The 19118-nt window shown below is 38.8% G+C and overlaps 1 protein-coding gene across 1 annotated transcript; it reads right to left on the bottom strand.

Moving 5' to 3' along the window:
• Positions 1 to 731: 731 nt before the first annotated feature.
• Dld (dihydrolipoamide dehydrogenase) lies at positions 732 to 18525 on the bottom strand. The gene is made up of 14 exons (XM_052186000.1): positions 18385 to 18525; positions 16667 to 16745; positions 11891 to 11970; positions 10735 to 10803; positions 10106 to 10175; positions 8772 to 8872; positions 8272 to 8415; positions 7483 to 7584; positions 4729 to 4919; positions 3887 to 4057; positions 3108 to 3297; positions 2669 to 2806; positions 1558 to 1647; positions 732 to 1465 (listed from the first exon to the last, which is right to left on the bottom strand). The coding sequence occupies exons 1-14, from the start codon at positions 18421 to 18423 to the stop codon at positions 1400 to 1402; spliced, it is 1530 nt and encodes a 509-aa protein (XP_052041960.1). The 5' UTR covers positions 18424 to 18525; the 3' UTR covers positions 732 to 1399.
• Between the last annotated feature and the right edge of the window lie 593 nt (positions 18526 to 19118).

The following is a 19118-nucleotide window of genomic DNA, read 5'->3' as shown; positions in this document are numbered from 1 at the left end:
AAACACTAACTTAAACTTTAGGCATAAACAAAGGAACAATTTCAGCTAAACTGTTAAACAGTTTGTAGTTGAGCCAATTTAACTGATTTAAAAAATGTACAGAGAAGTGATTAAAGACTAGAAACAAGTAAACTTTTGAACTGCGATTGGTTGTGCAACAATATTAAAGCATCTGAGTGGTCACTGACCTTTCATTTCTTTACAGATAATTAAAATGTTTAGCCTGTACTTTACACAACAATATTGTTAGAATCAATATTATTCCCACTTGGCTTAAAATTATATCCTTTAAGTTGCAGCCAAGTGAATACCTTTTCTTTGTATATTTTTAAGTAGTTATCAATTTAGGAGGTACTCAATAAATCTGAAATGAAAATTTAGATGTAACACATAAAGTGTTTGTGTTCAGTTCATTGCCTTTGTTGAGATACATTCAATAACATCAGTAAATTTAATTTTGTAGCACTCCTAAAAAATGGCCATTTACTAAGCCAAGGAAATCTACATAGGAAAATACAGCACATTACAGATTCCCTTACACTCCTCCTCCTAAGCACAAGTTAAACATTTAGTAGTTATCTGTAAAACAAATGAAAGGGCAATGACCATACAAACACCTTAATGCTGTTGTACACGTGAACATTCAGTGCTACAGATGTAACAATTAAAAGGTAATAAGAGGTAGTTAAGAATTAGAACCATCTTAATATACACTCAGAATAACCAGTAAATAAATATTTAAGACATGTTTATTTTGGTATCTTCATTCCCTGGTATAATCATAAATCTCCATTTAATAGTTCGTGGACAAAATCTCCTTTTAGGCAACTGAATGCCCTTTAGACTTACAGACCTATAACCTTAAGGTTTAAACACGTAATTCTACCTCTAAACTGCCAGGAATTTGGAAGTTAAATAAAATGAGAGGCAATCACTTTTATTTACATAAGTTGTTTGTACATATTTGAATCTTGCTCTAGTCACCAACTCGTTTCCAATATGAAAACCAAGTTTAAAGTAACTTCGCCAGTTACTTTAACTTCTTCAAGTTGTTCACACGTACTCTCCAGCTCTTTCCTTGTCCACAGATTTACCTCCACTGAATTAGAGGTAAAATCTATTAGTGCTAATTCGATGAAGTCGGATCTTGTAGACAATATCAAAGCAGGTCAAAAACTTTCCAGGATGCTACTATATGTAGCTTTCTGTTTGCATTAATGCACTGGAACAAAATACTTGAAATATAGGTACAAGGTTATTCCAATCTGTTCAAACCCACTAGAGACCTTCCAGGAGTTTCATAATTTCATCCTACAAATTCTTGGAACTGGGAGATTATCCTGTTCAAAAATGTAATGTTGACAAAAGCTTCCAGATTTTAAGAAAAACGATCTTCTAATTAAAAGTTGATTGGTTTGCCAAAAGCTGCAGCCAAGTTTGCTTCTCTAAAAGCCTCTGATAAGGTCTGTAAGGGAAGCAATGGACAATTAAATGTGAATAGTTATGGATCAAAAGAAAATGTGGGTAGCCATTAAGCCAGTGTGTACTGGTAATTACCGGGTGTGCGTGGCAGACTCTGGCTATATCTTCACAGGAAGCTCCGTATTCCAGTGCCAGGGCAGCTTCGTTTACCATTTCTCCAGCACCCTTGAAAATGAAAAATTATGTTTTTAAGGCAAAAATAACTCCATGCTATGATTTTGAAAAAAAGAAATTAGGCTTTTAGGCATTAACAGTTTAAATTCGTCTTAAACTTCTATTATCACAACAGTTGACAAAAAGTCAGAAAAGTTTCCCATCAAGAAAAACATAGGAGAAAATATAACAAGAGAAGAAGCTTGAGCTCTGAAGCCACTTTGCTATTTTTGTGTGTTCTTTGCTTGCCTGAAAAATAGCACCTCTCCCACAATACTATAAAGGTAAATATGAACAGTGAGTTTTAAGTCATAAGGAGTGTCACAGGAAGCACTTACATACTGTTAACTTTGCTGTTCTAGTACACAGCATGGAAAGAGACTTCAGACTCCATGATGCCTAAGTCTTCCCTCAGGAGCAAACAAAAGGAGGCAGAGTGGCCCACACCAAGAGTACAATAAGCATGTGTACAGGCCCCAAACTGCACACCAAGCCTGGCCTGTGAGGCAGGAGAGATGGCACTGGCTGCTCTCACAGAGGACCCGGTTCGGTTCCCAGCACTCACAGGGTAGCTCACAACTCTAGTTCCAGTGGATCTGAAGCTTTTTCCTAGCCGCTTTGGGTACATTATGCATGTAGTGCACAGACGTGAATGTAGGCAAACACCCATACACATAAAAATAAAAATTAAAAAAAATTAATGAGCGAAGAAGAGTAGAAAGATGAGGTGAGAAAGAAGGGTGGGGAGGGCAGAGCACAGTGGGACCAGAGTCAGCAAGGCCTCACCCAACAGTCTGAGGCTGGCTGTCAGAGAGCATTCCTGGCACTCGTGGGGCACTGGGCAGTGTGCAAGTAGATGATGCAGTAAGCACAGCTGCGAGTGCTGTTGGGGTACCTTGCTAGGAGCAATGCACACAATTCTTACTCAAACTTCCATTGACAATAGCAGAATAGCAACAACAAGTATACCAAATTCCATCTATTAAGTGATTCCCAGAGATCTTACTGGGTTTTCGGACTTTGCAATACTTACTGGTCCTAGAATATGTGCTCCCAGTACTCTATCTGTTGATTTATGTCCAAGAATCTTCACCATGCCATCTGTGTCAGCATTTGTTTTAGCTCTGCTGTTTGCAGCAAATGGGAATTTTCCAACTTTGAACTCAATACCCTGGGAAGAACAAAAATGAGAACATATATTAAACATTCTATCAGTTTTTTCCCATTAGTGAAAAAACATCATCTCCAAATGTTAAGAAAATCCCATGAAAGTAATTGTTCAGGGCACACAGAATAAAATTTAGTGTAGGAAGAAATGGCAAGTATAAATACCATTTGCTGTATTCCAAAGCCAAATATACATAAGCTATAATGTTCTACAGAGTTACTACAAGGAAAGATATGTTTTCTAGTCACTAGTGCCATTAGCTTAAATCCCATGATGGAGTAAAACTGCCCGTCCTTAGGATTACCTCTTCTTTCAACTGTTCTTCTGATTTGCCAACCCAAGCAACCTCGGGGTGTGTGTAAATCACTGATGGCACACAATTATAATCAATGTGCACAGCACCACCTGCCATTCCTTCAACACAGATGATGCCTTCATCTTCTGCTTTGTGAGCCAACATTGGACCAGCAATCACATCTCCAATAGCATAGATACTACCAGAAAAAAGAAACATTGTAACCTTCTAACATCAAAGGAAATTTAGTTATATCACAGAAGCATAGGTCTAACTAGTACAGCACCAAAAAGTACAATCAATAAAATGCAGCTCTCTTTAGAAACTAGGGCTAAATATCTAATCTTTGAGCCATGAAAAATTCAATTACTTATATTTAATTTACACAGTCTTATTTTCAAAACAGTATCTAAAATAAATTTATAATTATTGAAAATGCCCAACACTTAAGAGCCTGAGATATAAGGATCACTAGAGTCTAGTATGAGACTATCCTGGACCATAGAGCAAAATTTCATCTCTAAATAAGATAGACAGTTGAATAGCAAATAAAACATTTTCAATTAAAACAGTAGTAATTAGGAAGGATTAGTAATTAGTAATTAGGAAGGAAGTAAAACAGTCTTCAGTACTATCACTTTTATAACCTTTGTCAAATTACTGGAGTAGAAATGCTAGATATTCCTTTACAACCTACTCACTATATGTCATTTTTTTATCTTTAGAGAGAGCCAAAAATATGCATATAACATTTTAAAAAAGAAAATACAGGTAATTATTCAACTTACTTTGGAATTTTCGTTTGAAATCTAGAATTGACTGGAATTCTACCTCTGGGATCTAGTTCAATTCCAAGCTCTGCCAGTCCCAAATTCTGAGTGTAGGGCCGCCGACCAATACAGACCAAGAGCACGTCACAAGGGATGACTTCAGCCTTGCCACCAGAAGCAGCTTCAACACTAAATAACCAACAGTGTTAGCTGTTAAACACATACCTACATAAATAGCTCAAAAGAGCCATGACATTTCCAGTGTCTATTTCATTACACACATGAGTCATGCAAATCTTAAAAGTTTATTCATCTCATAAAACTAGGCAGTGTTACACAGTGGTAAGAACAGTCTCATGACTGAGGATGTAGCTTAGTGGTAGAAAACTTGCTTAGTATACATGGCGTCTTTAGGGTTTGGTCCCCAGGATCTCAAAAAAAATAAAAAAATAAAAAAAATAAAAAGATCTCAGATCCATGCTCAAGCCTCTTACCAACTGTCTGATTGTGAAGTTACTTTGCTAAATTAAGTAAATATTTAATGAGTATCAGATAAATGTTATTAAGTAAACCATCATCAAACTCTAATGCTAAATGAAATAATCTAAAACACAAGAGACTTTAAATTTTATGAATATATACAATGAAAAATATCACAATGAGACTATCTGATAAGATTTTTTTTTTTAGTATCAACTAATTCATAAATTTTAACTGACAAATTTGATGGGCAATACTGTGTAATACAAAGCATTAAGATGACTCTAAGTTATAAAAAGTCTAGGCTACACTTACTAATCTGAAAATGAGTACTTTTTGAGATAAGGGTGACTTGCCAAAACCAAATGTATCATACTTACGACACATCAATTGTTCCATCCGACTTCTTAGTGGCACCAGTAACTTTTGTATTCAGTTTAAACTTAAATCCTTGTCTTTGAAGTATACGTTGGAAATTTTTAGATATCTCCATGTCAATTCCAATTCCACCCACATGACCCAAAAATTCAACTGCTGTCACATCTGCACCAAGTCTTTGCCAAACTGAACCCTAAAATTAATTTTTAAGAAAAAAAAATCACCTAAGTTTCCATAGCAACATGTACTAATTATCTCGAATATTGTAAATGTTTAGAGAAAGCTCTAGGGTTTAAAAGGAAACCCGGTTAAGATTATCTATTCTTCATCTATTCCACATTTACTTACTATAAGCTAGGTCCATTGTAACCATTAGGTGTATGTTACTAAATAATAAAATTTGGTGTCCCTGGGAACTTTACGATATGGTAGAGGAAGTCAACAATACATCAACTTCATGCTGGAAGATAATGAAGGGCTATAAGAAAGAGGAGAAAACAGATCCAGGGCCATCTTAGATAGCATGATTGCAGAAAGCTTCCTTCCATCTAAGTAACATTTACATGGAAGAGTGAAGAAAAGCACCTATGACCCTGACTGAGAGAAGACTGTCTAAGGCAGAGGAAGTACAAGGTCGGAAGACTACAGAGGCATGATGCTGGTCTCACACTGGCTTCAGAGCAAGTTGCTTCAGCTGTAAACCCAGGACCTGCCCTGAACCTGGATTAATGAATCTCTCAGCCTTCATCACAGCAGCCTCTTTGTGCAGTAGATGGTGACTAATACAGAAACACACCAATGGTCACTGTGCAGAAGAAATGAGAGGCTATAGATCTCTAGAGCTATAGCACATCCCTTCCCCCAAGGCTCAAAATCATTGCAGAAATTGGGATAGAAAGATTGTAAAAGCCAAACATCTATAGCAAAACAGTATTTGCTGGGCATGACAGGGCTAATGCACACAAGGAACTCATAGTGGCTGTGACTGCATGTATGAGACTGTACAAGATTAAGACCACTAACATCTTCGCATGAACAGGGAGGGGCTGTTAAAATCCCACTCCTAGATGAGAACGTACTGGCAACTGGTAGTCCTGGAAAGGTAAGTTTTCTTCAGGAATGGAGTACCAAAAAAGCTATCCATGCTCCAGTAGGTGGCCCTACACCCATGCACGCAGCACTAAATGAACTCGGTGAGTTTAAAAGAGAGAATACACAAAGTTGACAGGGGAAAAGTGGAAGGACAGAGGAAAGTCTGGAGTGGGGAGAATGGAGGGTGGATATTATGAAAATGTAAGCATGTAAGAATTTTTCAATAAAAAAACCAGAAACCTGAATAAGCAATTTTTTTAAAAAAAAGATAAAACCAGAAGGTAGATGTAAACCCTGCACAAGATGGAAAAAAAGAATGAATGGGGAAAAGGCTCACAAGAAGGCTTACCGACATAACTATAAGCATGTCTGCAAGGAAATGCACCTGAGCATGTGTGACACCCAGGTATAAACAGAGACATGTTCAACAATAAATCACAAGGAAAATAAACAAGAACTCAGGTGGCAAAGGCAGGAAGATTGCTGCAAGTTCAAGGCCAGACTCATCTACATAGCAAGTTCTAGGCCAGTCAGGGCCATATGGGACCTTCTCTCAAACAAAGGGAGTGAGAGAATAGCAGGTAGAAAGCAGACCAAGTTTAAAGAAAGACAAACAAACACCACAGAACCAAGTCATTGTGAAAGCAGAAAAACATACTATGAAGTACAAAGGAGAGGTGAAAACGTTATTCTTAGGGAAAATTGTATTTTCCCAACAGCAGGAAGAACAACAAAAGGAGAACAGGACACAAAGGTACTTTGACATCTGGAGCATGAGCATGAAGCAAGGAGTCCGTCTAGCCCATGCTTTCTCCTGCATGTTACTCAGGAAGTCATGGAAAGCAGGAGGAGGGGGAGACAACGTGTCAGTAAGGAAGTGGGAGACTAGTTGGCATGGCAGAGCCAGTGCTTAGCAGGGAAACAAAGGATCTTCAGCCATGCTGGGGCTCGCAACAGGGGCTGTGACATCAGTAAGAACCTATACAGACACCAATCCAAAGGTCTACTTTCCTGCAGGTACAGACATCACCCTGGGGACGGCATAGGAAAACTATTTTTCAGTATGTCAAGGGTTATCAGATTAAAAGAGAGACCAGTTTCAATGCTCAGAATGATGAAAAAACAAAGCAGCAGACTATAAAACAAAGGGCATACTAAAGACTAATGATTCACCTAATTAAGTAATATTGGAAGAAAAGGTGGTGTATCTGTTATTACTGGAAGTTTTAAGCAAAACTCAACAATGAATGACCTCAAATATTATAGCAATAAATAAATAAATAAATAAAAATCAAATAAAAGTAGGTTTTTTGTTTTGTTTTGCTTTATATAAATGGGTGTTTGCCTGAATGGGTGTCTGGGCACCATGTATATGCCTGGTCTCCTCAGAGTCCAGAAGAGGGCCCTGATCCTCTAGAACTGGAGCCACAGATAGTTGAAAGTCACCATACAGATGCTGGGAACTGAACCTAGTTCCTCTCCAAGCGCAGCAAGTACTCTTAAGCACTGAGCCCTCTCTCCATTTTGCCTACTACCTGAAACTGTCCCAATCTTGTCCCCTGATAAATGGTGCTGTGACCATTGAGCTATCCCTCTAGCCTCCAAGAAGAGGCTTTAAGTCTCGTTCAACTCCATAGCAGCAAGAAAAGGAAGATCCTACTTACCAATTCTACACCAATTACTCCTGCACCAATAACAACCAGCTTCTTTGGAACTTGTTTTAAAGACAAAGCTCCTGTAGATGACACTATAGTATCTTCATCAATCTATAAAAAGAGCAAAAACATTCAGAATTACTTGTGAAAGCCTAGTATGTCATTATCTTGATCTCATCTAATACAATTTTAAGTCATTTATTTGCTTTGATGTTATCTATAGATATATTACAACTCCTTTAGCTCTCATTCAAAATGCTACTCTGAAATTTGACATTCCAAACTATCCATGTTTTGTTGTGTTTTATTGTTGATGTGTAAGTGTGTATATGTGTGTACACGTGTGGAGGCCCAAAGTCAGCCTTAGCCATCACAGGATCTCTGCTGGGATGGCAAGTCCATCTCCCCACGACCAGCTGTTTACACAGGTGGATGACAAGCACTTCGTCAACCAGGCTATCTACCTCACCAGCTCTTTGTTCTGAGACAGTCTTACTATGTAGTCCTGGCTGCTAAATCTGTAACCACTGAGCTTATAACTATCTTCCTTTCCTGCCTCTGCCTCCCAAATGCTAGGATTATAGACACTCATCACCATGCCTGCTTAACTTTATGCTGAACTCAAATATAAAGTATTCTATATCTTATCATAATCACCGCTAAATCAAGAGAAGTAATTCTGCAATGCTAAATAGCTGCCAAATTAGTGTTTCAGCAAACATTTTATGAATAGGATAAATTTATAAAAACCTGTTTTGTAAAGAAGGTTGTAAGAGATGAATTAGAAAGCATAAATACCGTGATTCCAGGAAAAGGAGTAACTTCTGAGCCTGTAGCTACAAGGATGTTCTTAGTACTAATAACCTGAGTGCTGCCATCAGCTTTTGTGGCTGTAACCTGATTCTTGCCGGTTATCTTTCCAAATCCATTGACGTGAACAACCTTTATAAAGTAATATTTATAAATTCACAATGTTTAAATGTTTTTCTGATAGGAGTAACAAAAACAATAGGTAACACAGCACATAAAATGCTTCCTTAAAAATATACAATGCGTGTAGCAGCAAAAACACTATCTCGGAGACATCTGTTTCAGGGTAGTGTTATTTTGGATTTCCTTTTGGTTTTTATTCTCTGTAGGGTTTGATGATAATAAATGCACATTACTTTTTAAATGTTTTATTATTATTAAAAATTAAATCAAAACCTCACAGTAGGCCAAGATGATAAAACATGGCTATTATCATAAAGCAATGATTTCGTGTATATAAGACAGAAATCTGAGCGCTGAACACCAACCTTATTTTGTTTGAATAAGTGGGCAATTCCCCCCGTTAATGCTTTTACTGCAGAGCGCTTCTGCTCCATCATCTTGTCCAAATTCAAGCGAACTTCTGATACTGTAATTTGTTAAATAAATCTTTTTATTATTTAAATTCTGAAAGCAATATGTGACAGTTCCCAAGATCTGAAAATATTCATCTCAATTTTGATAAAACTATGTTAAAAGACAACATTAACTTCTAAAACATAATGTCATGACCACACCCAGCAAAGTCATGTCATAGGTCATAAATACAGATCCTATTAAGCATTGTTAGATGTGCATCTGTGCCAAAAATGCAGTCCAAAATAGAATCTCCTATTTCACTGTGGCACATCCTACAAATACTTTATGATGGTTATTAGTCTGGAAGATAGATAAAGTAACAATGGCAAAGTAGAACATCACCTGAAATTATAAATAAAGGCAAAGGTTAAAACTTCATGAAACAAAAACAATTACGTATATATTTGAACATTCCAAAATACAAAAAAAACTTAATGAACTAGGTTTTAAATTCTTTTAACTCAAAACATTAAAGCAACAATGTAATTCAACTCACAGAACTGCAGAGGTAACGACACAGCAATCACACCAGGAAGCCAACACACAGACAGACTTTAGACATTTCTGACTGACAAAGGCCACCAAGCTAACAGGAAAGGCTTGCCTATATTGCACATCTCCTGACACTCCTGTGTCTTCTAACATCAGGGTATTTTCACAGAGTGTGACATACTTGCTGTAATACACACATCATCTATATGCTGAGTGGACTGCCTACACGGCCTCTTTCAGAAACCGAGTACTGTAAAAATAATGCCACAAAGAGCATTAAGTCTGTCTTATGTAAGTATCTGTCAAATACAACTGGAGAAAAGGATGAAAACAGCTCCCAAAGACATGGTGACTGAAGACAATACAGACCCCATGCACGTGCCATGAACAGTCCTCTCTAGAGCCTCTCCCCGTTCCCGCTCCCTCTCTCTGCTCTTTCCACAACTCAGGTGGCGGCTATGCATCCCCTTTCAGTCTTACCTGCAATAGCACAGCTATCAGGAATCTAGCAAGTTTGAGGGAAATAAAAAAATCAACTCTTCACTGACACCCCTAAAAACAGAACTTAGGCAAAAACTTGCAAAGGCATAGAAGTTGGCATGGTAGTCTGAACTAAACAATCTTATGTAAATCTCTCCAAATTTCAAGATTTTTATCTCACTTATCCTTCAATAACCATCTGTTCACACACATCAGTATTTAGCATGAAGAGTCAAGTACATATGGTACTAACTATAAAAGGTATACTTACTTTCAATTCCCCTAGATGCAAAATCTTTTCCATGGGCCATATGGTAATAATGAGAATTATTTAATAAAGCCTAAAAGAAGTAAGGCAAATTTACCAAATACTCATAAATACAGGCTCTGCAACAAGAAAGCACTTACAAAATGACATTTCTATTTAAAATAGTACATACTACCTTACAAATTCATCTTTCCTTTTCACACAACTAACCTAAGATAAATAATAGTGACATGAAACATAGACAAACAAGAATAAAAAACAAAACAAAGCTATTTTCTTTAAAAATAAAACAATAAGAACACATTTCAAAGTGCCAGATTAAAAGGGATCTGTTTCACAGGCAAGAACTTTAAGAACAAAAATTTTACTAATTATCTTTTCAGAAGCAATGGAAAGCTCGAGAGAAAACAAAAACAAATCCAGAACACTAAAGTCTAGAACAGGAAGAACTTCCAGTATATATGACATTCAAGAGGGTGTTAGCACTAGAAGGTTTACATAGAAAAAAAGTCTTATAAACATATTCAGAGTCCTTATAAGGAACTGTATCAGATTATAAAGTTGGTCTTACTACATCTCTGCAGCCAGCAGCTAATATAAAGCAATCTCTGCGGTGTGAAATACATGCTCACCTTTGAAGGAATACAACCAACGTTCAAGCATGTTCCACCTAGTGTCTCATTCTTCTCAATGCAGACTGTCTACAATCAAAGAGAACATTATTTAATAACAGGTAACATGCATGGTTTTTTTCCCTAAGATTCCAAATATATGTCTTAATTGCTCTGCAAAGCAAGCTACTCAACCTGTGTTTTTTCAGACTCAAAGTACCCTCTGAGGGCCAATCCTGCAGATCCAAAGTGCAGGATCTCCATGACACAGGCAACAACAGGATATCTGAGCATCCCAGTGAGGATTCGGTGGTATAGTGTGTGTAGCAGAAGCCAGTGGCCTGAAGCCAGACCAATGACTCACTGCAATGAACATCTACAAGTAAAGTGGGTAGAAGGGTACACTGTGGAACACACTGACACACTACACCTTCCACAAGATGTTTTTCTTTTTTTTATTCTTTTCTTCAATTTCTTTGGGGGGGGGGTTGCAAGGACAGAGGGGGGAATGGAGAGAGATGAGTGGGATTGGGGTAATTTTACATGATGTAAAATTCATTTAGAATTAATAAAAAGTTTGTTTTATTTTTTTAAAGAACGCTTTGAATTCTATCATCTGAATAATAAAAACTAGGCTAACTCTAGAGTGAATTATTCTAAAAAGATTTTTGTACAACATTACCATATTGTTTTGCTGTTAACACTGTTATCTCAAATATATTTACAAACCAAAATCAAGTATTTCAGAAGAAAAAGAGCTGGCTTTTCTATACTATGAGACTTCTACAATTAATAAAGCCCACCAATCTCAGGTTTACAAACAATCAATAGCTAAAACAAAATAATTTCCTGAGCCTGAGAGGTGGCTCAGTTGGTTAAGAAAGTAGCCGCTCTTCCAAGGCACCCAGGTTCAATTCCCAGCATCTACACAACAGTTCACAACTGTCTGTAACTCCAATTCCAAAGAATCTGATACCATTGTCTGGCCTCTTGTGGGCACCATGTGCATACAGTACACAAACATACATGAATGCATATAAAACATCCAAATACAAGGAAGATTTTTTTAAATATTTTTAAAAGTATTTCCCATGTTTTTACCTGCAAAGCATTGTGTGACTAAAACCAGCTTGGCCCATGATAAAGCAAAGCAACCTCTACTTCGGGCCTATCTTACCTTAAAGCCTAACTGGGCAGATTTGATGGCAGCAACATACCCTCCAGGGCCAGAACCTATCACTGTCACATCAGCATCAACTGCAATAAGAACAGATTGATATAAAATGGTAAATTACTAGCATTTTCTAAAACACTCCAAACAATCAGGATGTTCAACACAGCATTATTTTGTTCCATTTATCTGATGTACTCTGATGCTACTAAAAATAGTACAACATTTGAAATCCCATTTTTATCTTCTAGTCATAAGATACGTAAATACAACTAAGTCCTAGATTATGAACCCTATATCCAGCTGCTACTTATTGGTTATTGTATACCAGATGACATGACACTATTAACATGAGGAAGGTAGGGATGACGTAAGAGGCCCAGAAATAAACTGACTAGCCTCGACTATCTACTTATTGACTCTACCTCTGGTATTCTTCCTTGTATTTAATACAATCCCACTCTTTAGTTTCAGCCTTCATATATTAAAAGTAAAAAGCAAAGCTTTACATAGCAGCCCTATTTATAATTGCCAGAAGCTGGAAAGAACCCAGGTGTCCCTCAATGGAGGAATGGATACAAAAAATGTGGTATATATACACAATGGAGTACTATTCAGCCATTAGAAACAACGAATTCATGAAATTCTTAGACAAATGGATGGAGCTAGAGAACATCATACTAAGTGAGGTAACCCAGACTCAAAAGATCAATCATGGTATGCACTCACTGATAAGTGGATATTAGCCTAGAAATGTGGAATACCCAAGACATAATCCACATATTAATTGATGTCCAAGAGGAACGGAGGAGTGGCCCCTGGTTCTGGAAAGACTCAGTGCAACAGTATAGGGGAATACCAGAACAGAGAAATAGGAAGGGTCAGATGGGGGAATAGGGGGAGGGAAAAGGGCTTATGGGACTTTCGGGGACTGGAGAGCCAGAAAAGGGGAAATCATTTGAAATGTAAATAAAAAATATATCAAATAAAAAAAAAAGCAAAGCTTTAAACTACTAACAAGGTGACCTTGGGTGAGTAATCTGAGCTGCTTCACTTTAACCCCTCATCAGCAAAATAACCACACACACACACACACACACAACCTTCCTTTATAGTCATAATATAGAATGCTGAGGGCTGAAATGGTTTAAACTGGCACTAGCCTTAATCTCTAAGCTATTCTGCAAACTTCTCCCATAAATATGATATACTCACTCTTATCCCAAAGTGTTCATGATCTGAAATCTTAAACTGAAACAATTCACTTTTTGATCATAATCTTAAAAACTTTTAGACTTTAAGAATAAAATAAGAAGAAGGCATCAGATCCCATTACAGATGGTTGTGAGCCACCATGTGGTTGCTGGGAATTGAACTCATTCTAGCAACAGCCTGCACTGCTACCCCTTGACCAGATGCAGCTCAGATCTAAGTTCCTCAGTCTTCACTAATCCCCCTGTCTGTTACTCAAACAATTCTACCTTACTAGTTATAGCACCTACATCTTTTCAGTAGTTCTCCAATCTCATCTCCCATACCATTCTGCACACCCATTAATACCAAGCTTCAGTAGTCACTTACATGCATGGAATTAACTAGCCTACATATATACATTGTTTCATTATCTAGAACTACATACTGACAGCATGCACTTCACAGTTCAAACACTTAAGCTCTTGGAACATATATACATGATAATTACCATGCCTCTTATAATCTGATTAGTGAAAAATAAAAAATTACCACAAAGTCCAACCTGTAACCACAATAATATTTAAAATAAACTTGACCCTATGATAGCTCTGCTTAAAACACCTTACTGACTCCAAACTTCCTATCCACGAAATCAGCTTCGATGTGTCAGCACTGTGTATAGTATATGTATATGCATATGCATAGTAGTTTAAATAGACTGTGCTTCTTTCCACATTATAATAGTCACCCATTTCCATTCATTCCTCTTCAGGCAATGTCTGGATTTCTTTTCTTGTTGATGTGACAAAACACAGCAACTTAAAAAAGAGTTTATCTGGGATCCCAATTCAAGGTACTTTAAGTCCATTGTGACAGGGGACATCAGGAGTTTGAAGAAGCTGGGGACATCATATCCATAAACAGCGAGCAGAGCTCAGCTCACTTTCTCTATTTTATACAGTTAGAATTCCCTGCCCAGGTAGTAATCCCCTCCACAATTAAAATGAATTTTCCCAATCAATTAATGTAATCAAGGTATCTTCAAAGGCTAACCTAACCTCACGGTAAGCCCCCAGACTTTCTCCTAAGTGACTCCAGATGCAGGCAAGCTGACAAGTAACAATAGTCATTACATAAACATAAAATCCTCAAGAAAGAATTATGTAACCATTCCCTTTCCATATACAGAGTTCATAAACCCCTATCCTTAGCCACTAGACTGTTTAGCATAATTACAAGTATCTATTAGACGTTTGTCTTCCTCAGGAAGACTGTGAAATCCAAAGAAGCTGACTTTTGTCTGTTTAGATCACTGCTATATCCAAGCAGTTAGCCAAAGAACTTAGCACAACTTATTGAAATAATGAATAAAACAATGAATGAAAATATGATATAACTGCAATGAATATGTATCTGTGGTGAACTACAAGGTCTTTCCTTATCAATAGGAACAGGACCTCACACAGCCTGATGATTTGCTTTATAAGAATATCCAAACATGCCTGGCGGTGGTGGCGCACACCAGTAATCCCAGCACTCTGGGAGGCAGAGGCAGGCAGATTTCTGAGTTCAAGGCCAGCCGGGTCTACAGAGTGAGTTCCAGGACAGCCAGGGCAACACAGAGAAACCCTGTCTCTAAAAAAAAAAAAAAAATTCAAACATCTCCTAGTCGTTGTAACAGATATCCTATCACAAGCTTTGATTTCCTCAAGCTGATCAACCAATACACTGCCACAAAAGCAGAATAAAAATAGTGGGTCAAAAGGCTTCTACTTCTCTAAGAGCTTCTCTATTCCTGGCACAGGAAGGCTAACAGAGAGGCATGGCCAAAGCAAGGCAGACATAAGACTGTCTGGAACAAAACGAAGCCCTACATGTGTTAGATAACAGGACTGGCATTTTAGCTGGTACTATTCTGTATGGTGACCATGCTGAATATTCTGTGATATAGTAACTAAAACAGACAAGGCCACAGTATTCTTTTATTGAGTAAGCATGCAGTGAGAACCAAATGTGCCATCTTAGATACTAAAGAAAAGTCAGTCTTTGCCCCAATAACGCTTCTATTTTTTGAGAGTAAAAGCTATTAAGTAAATAGTTCAGTTTCATGTAAGTATATAAAATTATTGCTATTTCATCTATCCTAAAATTATACTAATTTTATATTTGCAATTTGACAATGTTAAGAGACCCCAAACTTCATGATTAAAGGTTATTGTCTCTTAGTTTGTTTCTCTGTTGCTGTGATCAACACGATGACTAAAAGCATTTTTTCGGGAAGGGTTTCATCTTCACAGATGCCAAGACAGGAAGGAACCTGAAGGCAGGAGCTAAAGCAGAAGGCCTGAAGAATGCTGCTTGCTGAGCTTGCTTTCTCACACAGCCCAGGCCTTCCTGCTACAGTGGACTAGACCCTTCCACATCAATCATCCATTAAGAAGACAAGCTACACACATGCCCACAGGCCAATCTGATGGAAAGAATTTCTCAAATCAAAGTCCCTTTTCCCAGGTAACTCTAGTTTGTGTCAAGTAGACAAGAACTAACCAGCATGGACTCACTCCATTAAAATCTAAGTGTCTATGCAAAGACTGAAAACAGAGGCTCTGAATATACCATACATGACATCCAAGGCTATCCTCTGACCTCCACACCTGCACTGTGGTATGCACACAGGTACTCATACACACACACGCATCATAACAGAGACCAAAATTAAGAAGTAAAATACTATTAAAATCAAACTTTAATGGGTCCAGTAAAAGGATCACTTCAAAAAATTTTTGTAGGTTAAATACCTTATCAAAAACCCACTTATCCCATTCCAAGTACTTATAAAAAAACAAAACACCTATCTTTTACAGAAAATTCAAAACTTCAAGAAAGCATTAAGAAGGAAATTATACACCCCACAGCTCCCTTTTCTGTAGATAATGGTAGTCTTAAAGAATTTCATTCAAGATTTCAAAAATCATCACAGCTTTGAAACAACCAACACAATCTGACCCAGTAGACAAAACGAATTCTTAAAAGTTATAATACAAAAAGTTGTTCAACTCAACACCCACCTGAGTTTCTCCATCACCAGTGGAGTAAAGCCCATACCGTCTGCCTAGAGAGTCTTCCGAGATCGGGTAGATCCCTCTACCTTTCTGATCTTACTTCTTGGGACTTTGCACAGCCACCAGTCTTCTTGCTTTTCCTGGAGGTTCCCAAGTTAAGATCCATCTGAGACCTTTCTGACTGACGTAACTTTTCATATCCTCACTCCCTCTGAGGAGACACCAACTCTGGAAAGGCTTGCCGGACATCCTCTCCCAGAATCCTAGTAACCTGCTTTAATTTTCAGTTTCTTCTCCAAACACTTAGGACCCTTATGTACTATTCACCTTTGAATACCAGCCTCTGCCTAAGAACGGGCTGGGCCATGCTTACCTCTGGTAACACACTGGGTATTCATCAACAATAAACAAGCACATAGCTTAACTCTAACACTACGAAGTTACTCTATCATTCACTTTCCTTTACATAAAAATGTGAAAGAACTGTCAGCTAATCTGACTGGAAACTGCTGTATCAGGTACTTACTTGATTGATCTGCATAAGTTCTTAAAGGAACTGAAGAAACTCCTTGTAGGCCATGAGATATCCGATTGAAATGGCCTTTCTAGAATAGAAAAAAAAAGACAAAAGAAATTTTCCTGTTAAGTAAAATATAATTTTTAAAACAGGATGGTGAGCAGCTCACTGGGTAGAGGCTCCTGCCACCAAGGCTGACTTCCCAAGTCCAGGCCCTGGAAACCATACGGTGGAAGAGAACTGACTCTCATAAGCTGTCCTCTGGCATCCTTACATGTACTACATCATGCATGCTTGTGCCTACATGCATGCGCACAAGTAATAAATGTAATCTAAAAGGTAGATGGCAACTGAGGCAAATATATCAAGCACGAATACTTAACGGACTTTCTGTGCCACAAAGGGGTATCCTACCAATTTTACTTTTTTGCCCATAATATTAAACTTTCACAATCTTACCTTGCCAGGTCCGCCTCATTATCATGAACATTCAATGAACCATCTCATATTAAACCTAATAAAAATATACTCAATGGCTTACAGGTTCATTAAAACTTCAGAAAGCATGGTTAATTTTAATGCCAAGGATCAGTTTAGTGTTCTAATTAAAATCCCAAAACTTTGAATTCAGATATTTGAGTATTTCAATAACATTCATTTCATTTGTCATTACGCTCCCTAATGAATCTATTAAACAGTCTGTAATCATTTATAACATCTATAAAGATGTTCTTAAGCCACCAACTGTGATCGGAAAGCTAGACTAGGAAAATGTACCAACAATGTTGTGTCCCCACACTCTGGAAGTTCCACAGATTGCATCATAATCTCACACTCTCTAAGCATTGTGCCTACCATTTCCTAAGACCAGGGCCACAAAAAGAAAGCAGACTTCCAGCTCCTATCACAGTGCGCAAGCAATGGACAGCAGTGACAACATACTCTGATGTAGTAATGTTTTTTTTTACTTGAAGGCAACTTCTGCACCTGAGATCAAGACATGGCAACCAAAGAGGGGCAAAGAACTGTACCGAGAGTTAGCCCCCCCACACCTTCTCCCTAAAACAATGACATTTTGCGTGCTACATTCACTTTTAAGGACACAGACGACTCAGATGTGGAGAGTCTCATCTCTGTATTGTCCTTAAAGTTCTCATGCTACCCTGCCACTAGGCCTCATACATTCAATCTGGGTAGTTAATTGGCAGGTGAAATGGAAAAGTTGTTTGGACGATAGACCGTTGCAATTAAAAACATAAGCCCCAGGGCCTGACTGATGGCAGAGTGCACTAGTCTAGAGTCGTGAATGAAAACAGAACCTTGGAGGAACTTGCAGGACTGTGTGTCGGGGCTGACCACGTCTAGGCCAGTAGGGCCTCAAGGTTACTTACCCGCTGTTAGAAAGTAGGCCACCCCCGGGTCATTAGGATGAGACTAAAGGTATCAAGGGGCAGGCCGCGTGTGGCAAGGGTGATCGACTCGTCCCCGTACCCGGGTGAAGGCCCAGACCCCTCGACCCGCGTCCGGATCGTGTGGGGCTGCGGGCTTCCATTCCGCACCAGGGCCCTCCCTAGCCCGGGCTCGAGCTCCCCGTTGCCTCGGGAGGCCGGACTGTACCGGCACAGAGGCGGGGCCGCAGCGGTTCCCGGCGGCAGGCCGCGTCCGGGCCCACAAGCGGGCGTCTCTGCGCCTGTGGTCCATCATCACCCCACGCGGGCGGCCCTCACCTTGGCCAAGGAACAGTACACACGACTCCAGCTCTGCATCTTCCCTCGTTCCTGTCCCTACAGGCAGGGTTTTCACCTCCGCTAAACGCCTGGTAGACTTATCCAAGGTCTCCGCACCCTGCGCGTGCGCAACAGGATACGTCATCGCCGAGGAGCAACGCGATTGGCCCGAGAGGCAGAGGCTTTCTGGTCGCTGCGTCGTGCGCTGTCGTGAAGGGCGCCGCGCTTTATGGCAGCTGGGGAATTGGGAACTGTTGCCAAAGTGACTGGAGAGGAGTTGCAAGTTGTAATTGAGAGACGAACTAGATAAATGAAAATGTTGCTTGTTCAGTAAAGCCTACAGAAAGTAAAGTTTAAATAGGAAAGAAAGAAAAGTTTGACAATTTGACAAGCTCATGGTTGTGCTAGGCACGTCTAGCTTTACAAAAGCCGTGTGAAGTGTTTCCATTTTCTGGATGGAGCCCTGAGAGCTTGGAGAGGAAACTGCAGCCCTACGGACGAAGGCTTTGGTTTTAACGGCTGGTTTATAATCTCCGTTCTCAAAGGCAATGTGAGGGATAGATGAGCCACAGACTCAAACCTTTCTTCACCAACATCCTGTTCTGAAAACTGCGCTAACAAGAAGTATAGAAAACAAACTACCTAATATTTTTGTAATTTGGAAGCATGCCTTCCTTGTAGAACAAACTAGAAGGGTTGGCATGGTGGGTGAGATGTCAGGTTTTCATCGAGTG

This window comes from Apodemus sylvaticus, chromosome 6 (assembly GCF_947179515.1).
Source record: "Apodemus sylvaticus chromosome 6, mApoSyl1.1, whole genome shotgun sequence".
Classification (NCBI taxonomy): Eukaryota; Metazoa; Chordata; class Mammalia; order Rodentia; family Muridae; genus Apodemus; species Apodemus sylvaticus.
Note: the sequence above shows the minus strand (reverse complement) of the source record. Positions and strands in the feature narration are given on the sequence as shown.

Bases quoted from the DNA above. Each gene is read 5' to 3' on its own strand.
- Dld (XM_052186000.1), bottom strand. From the start codon at position 18,423: ATGCAGAGCTGGAGTCGTGTGTACTGTTCCTTGGCCAAG. The intron at 7,585-8,271 runs GTATTTATGCTT...CTCTTTTTATAG, and splicing joins CTCCTTTTCCTGGAATCACG to ATTGATGAAGATACTATAGT. The intron at 4,920-7,482 runs GTAAGTAGGATC...AATTAATTTTAG, and splicing joins GAGTAATTGGTGTAGAATTG to GGTTCAGTTTGGCAAAGACT.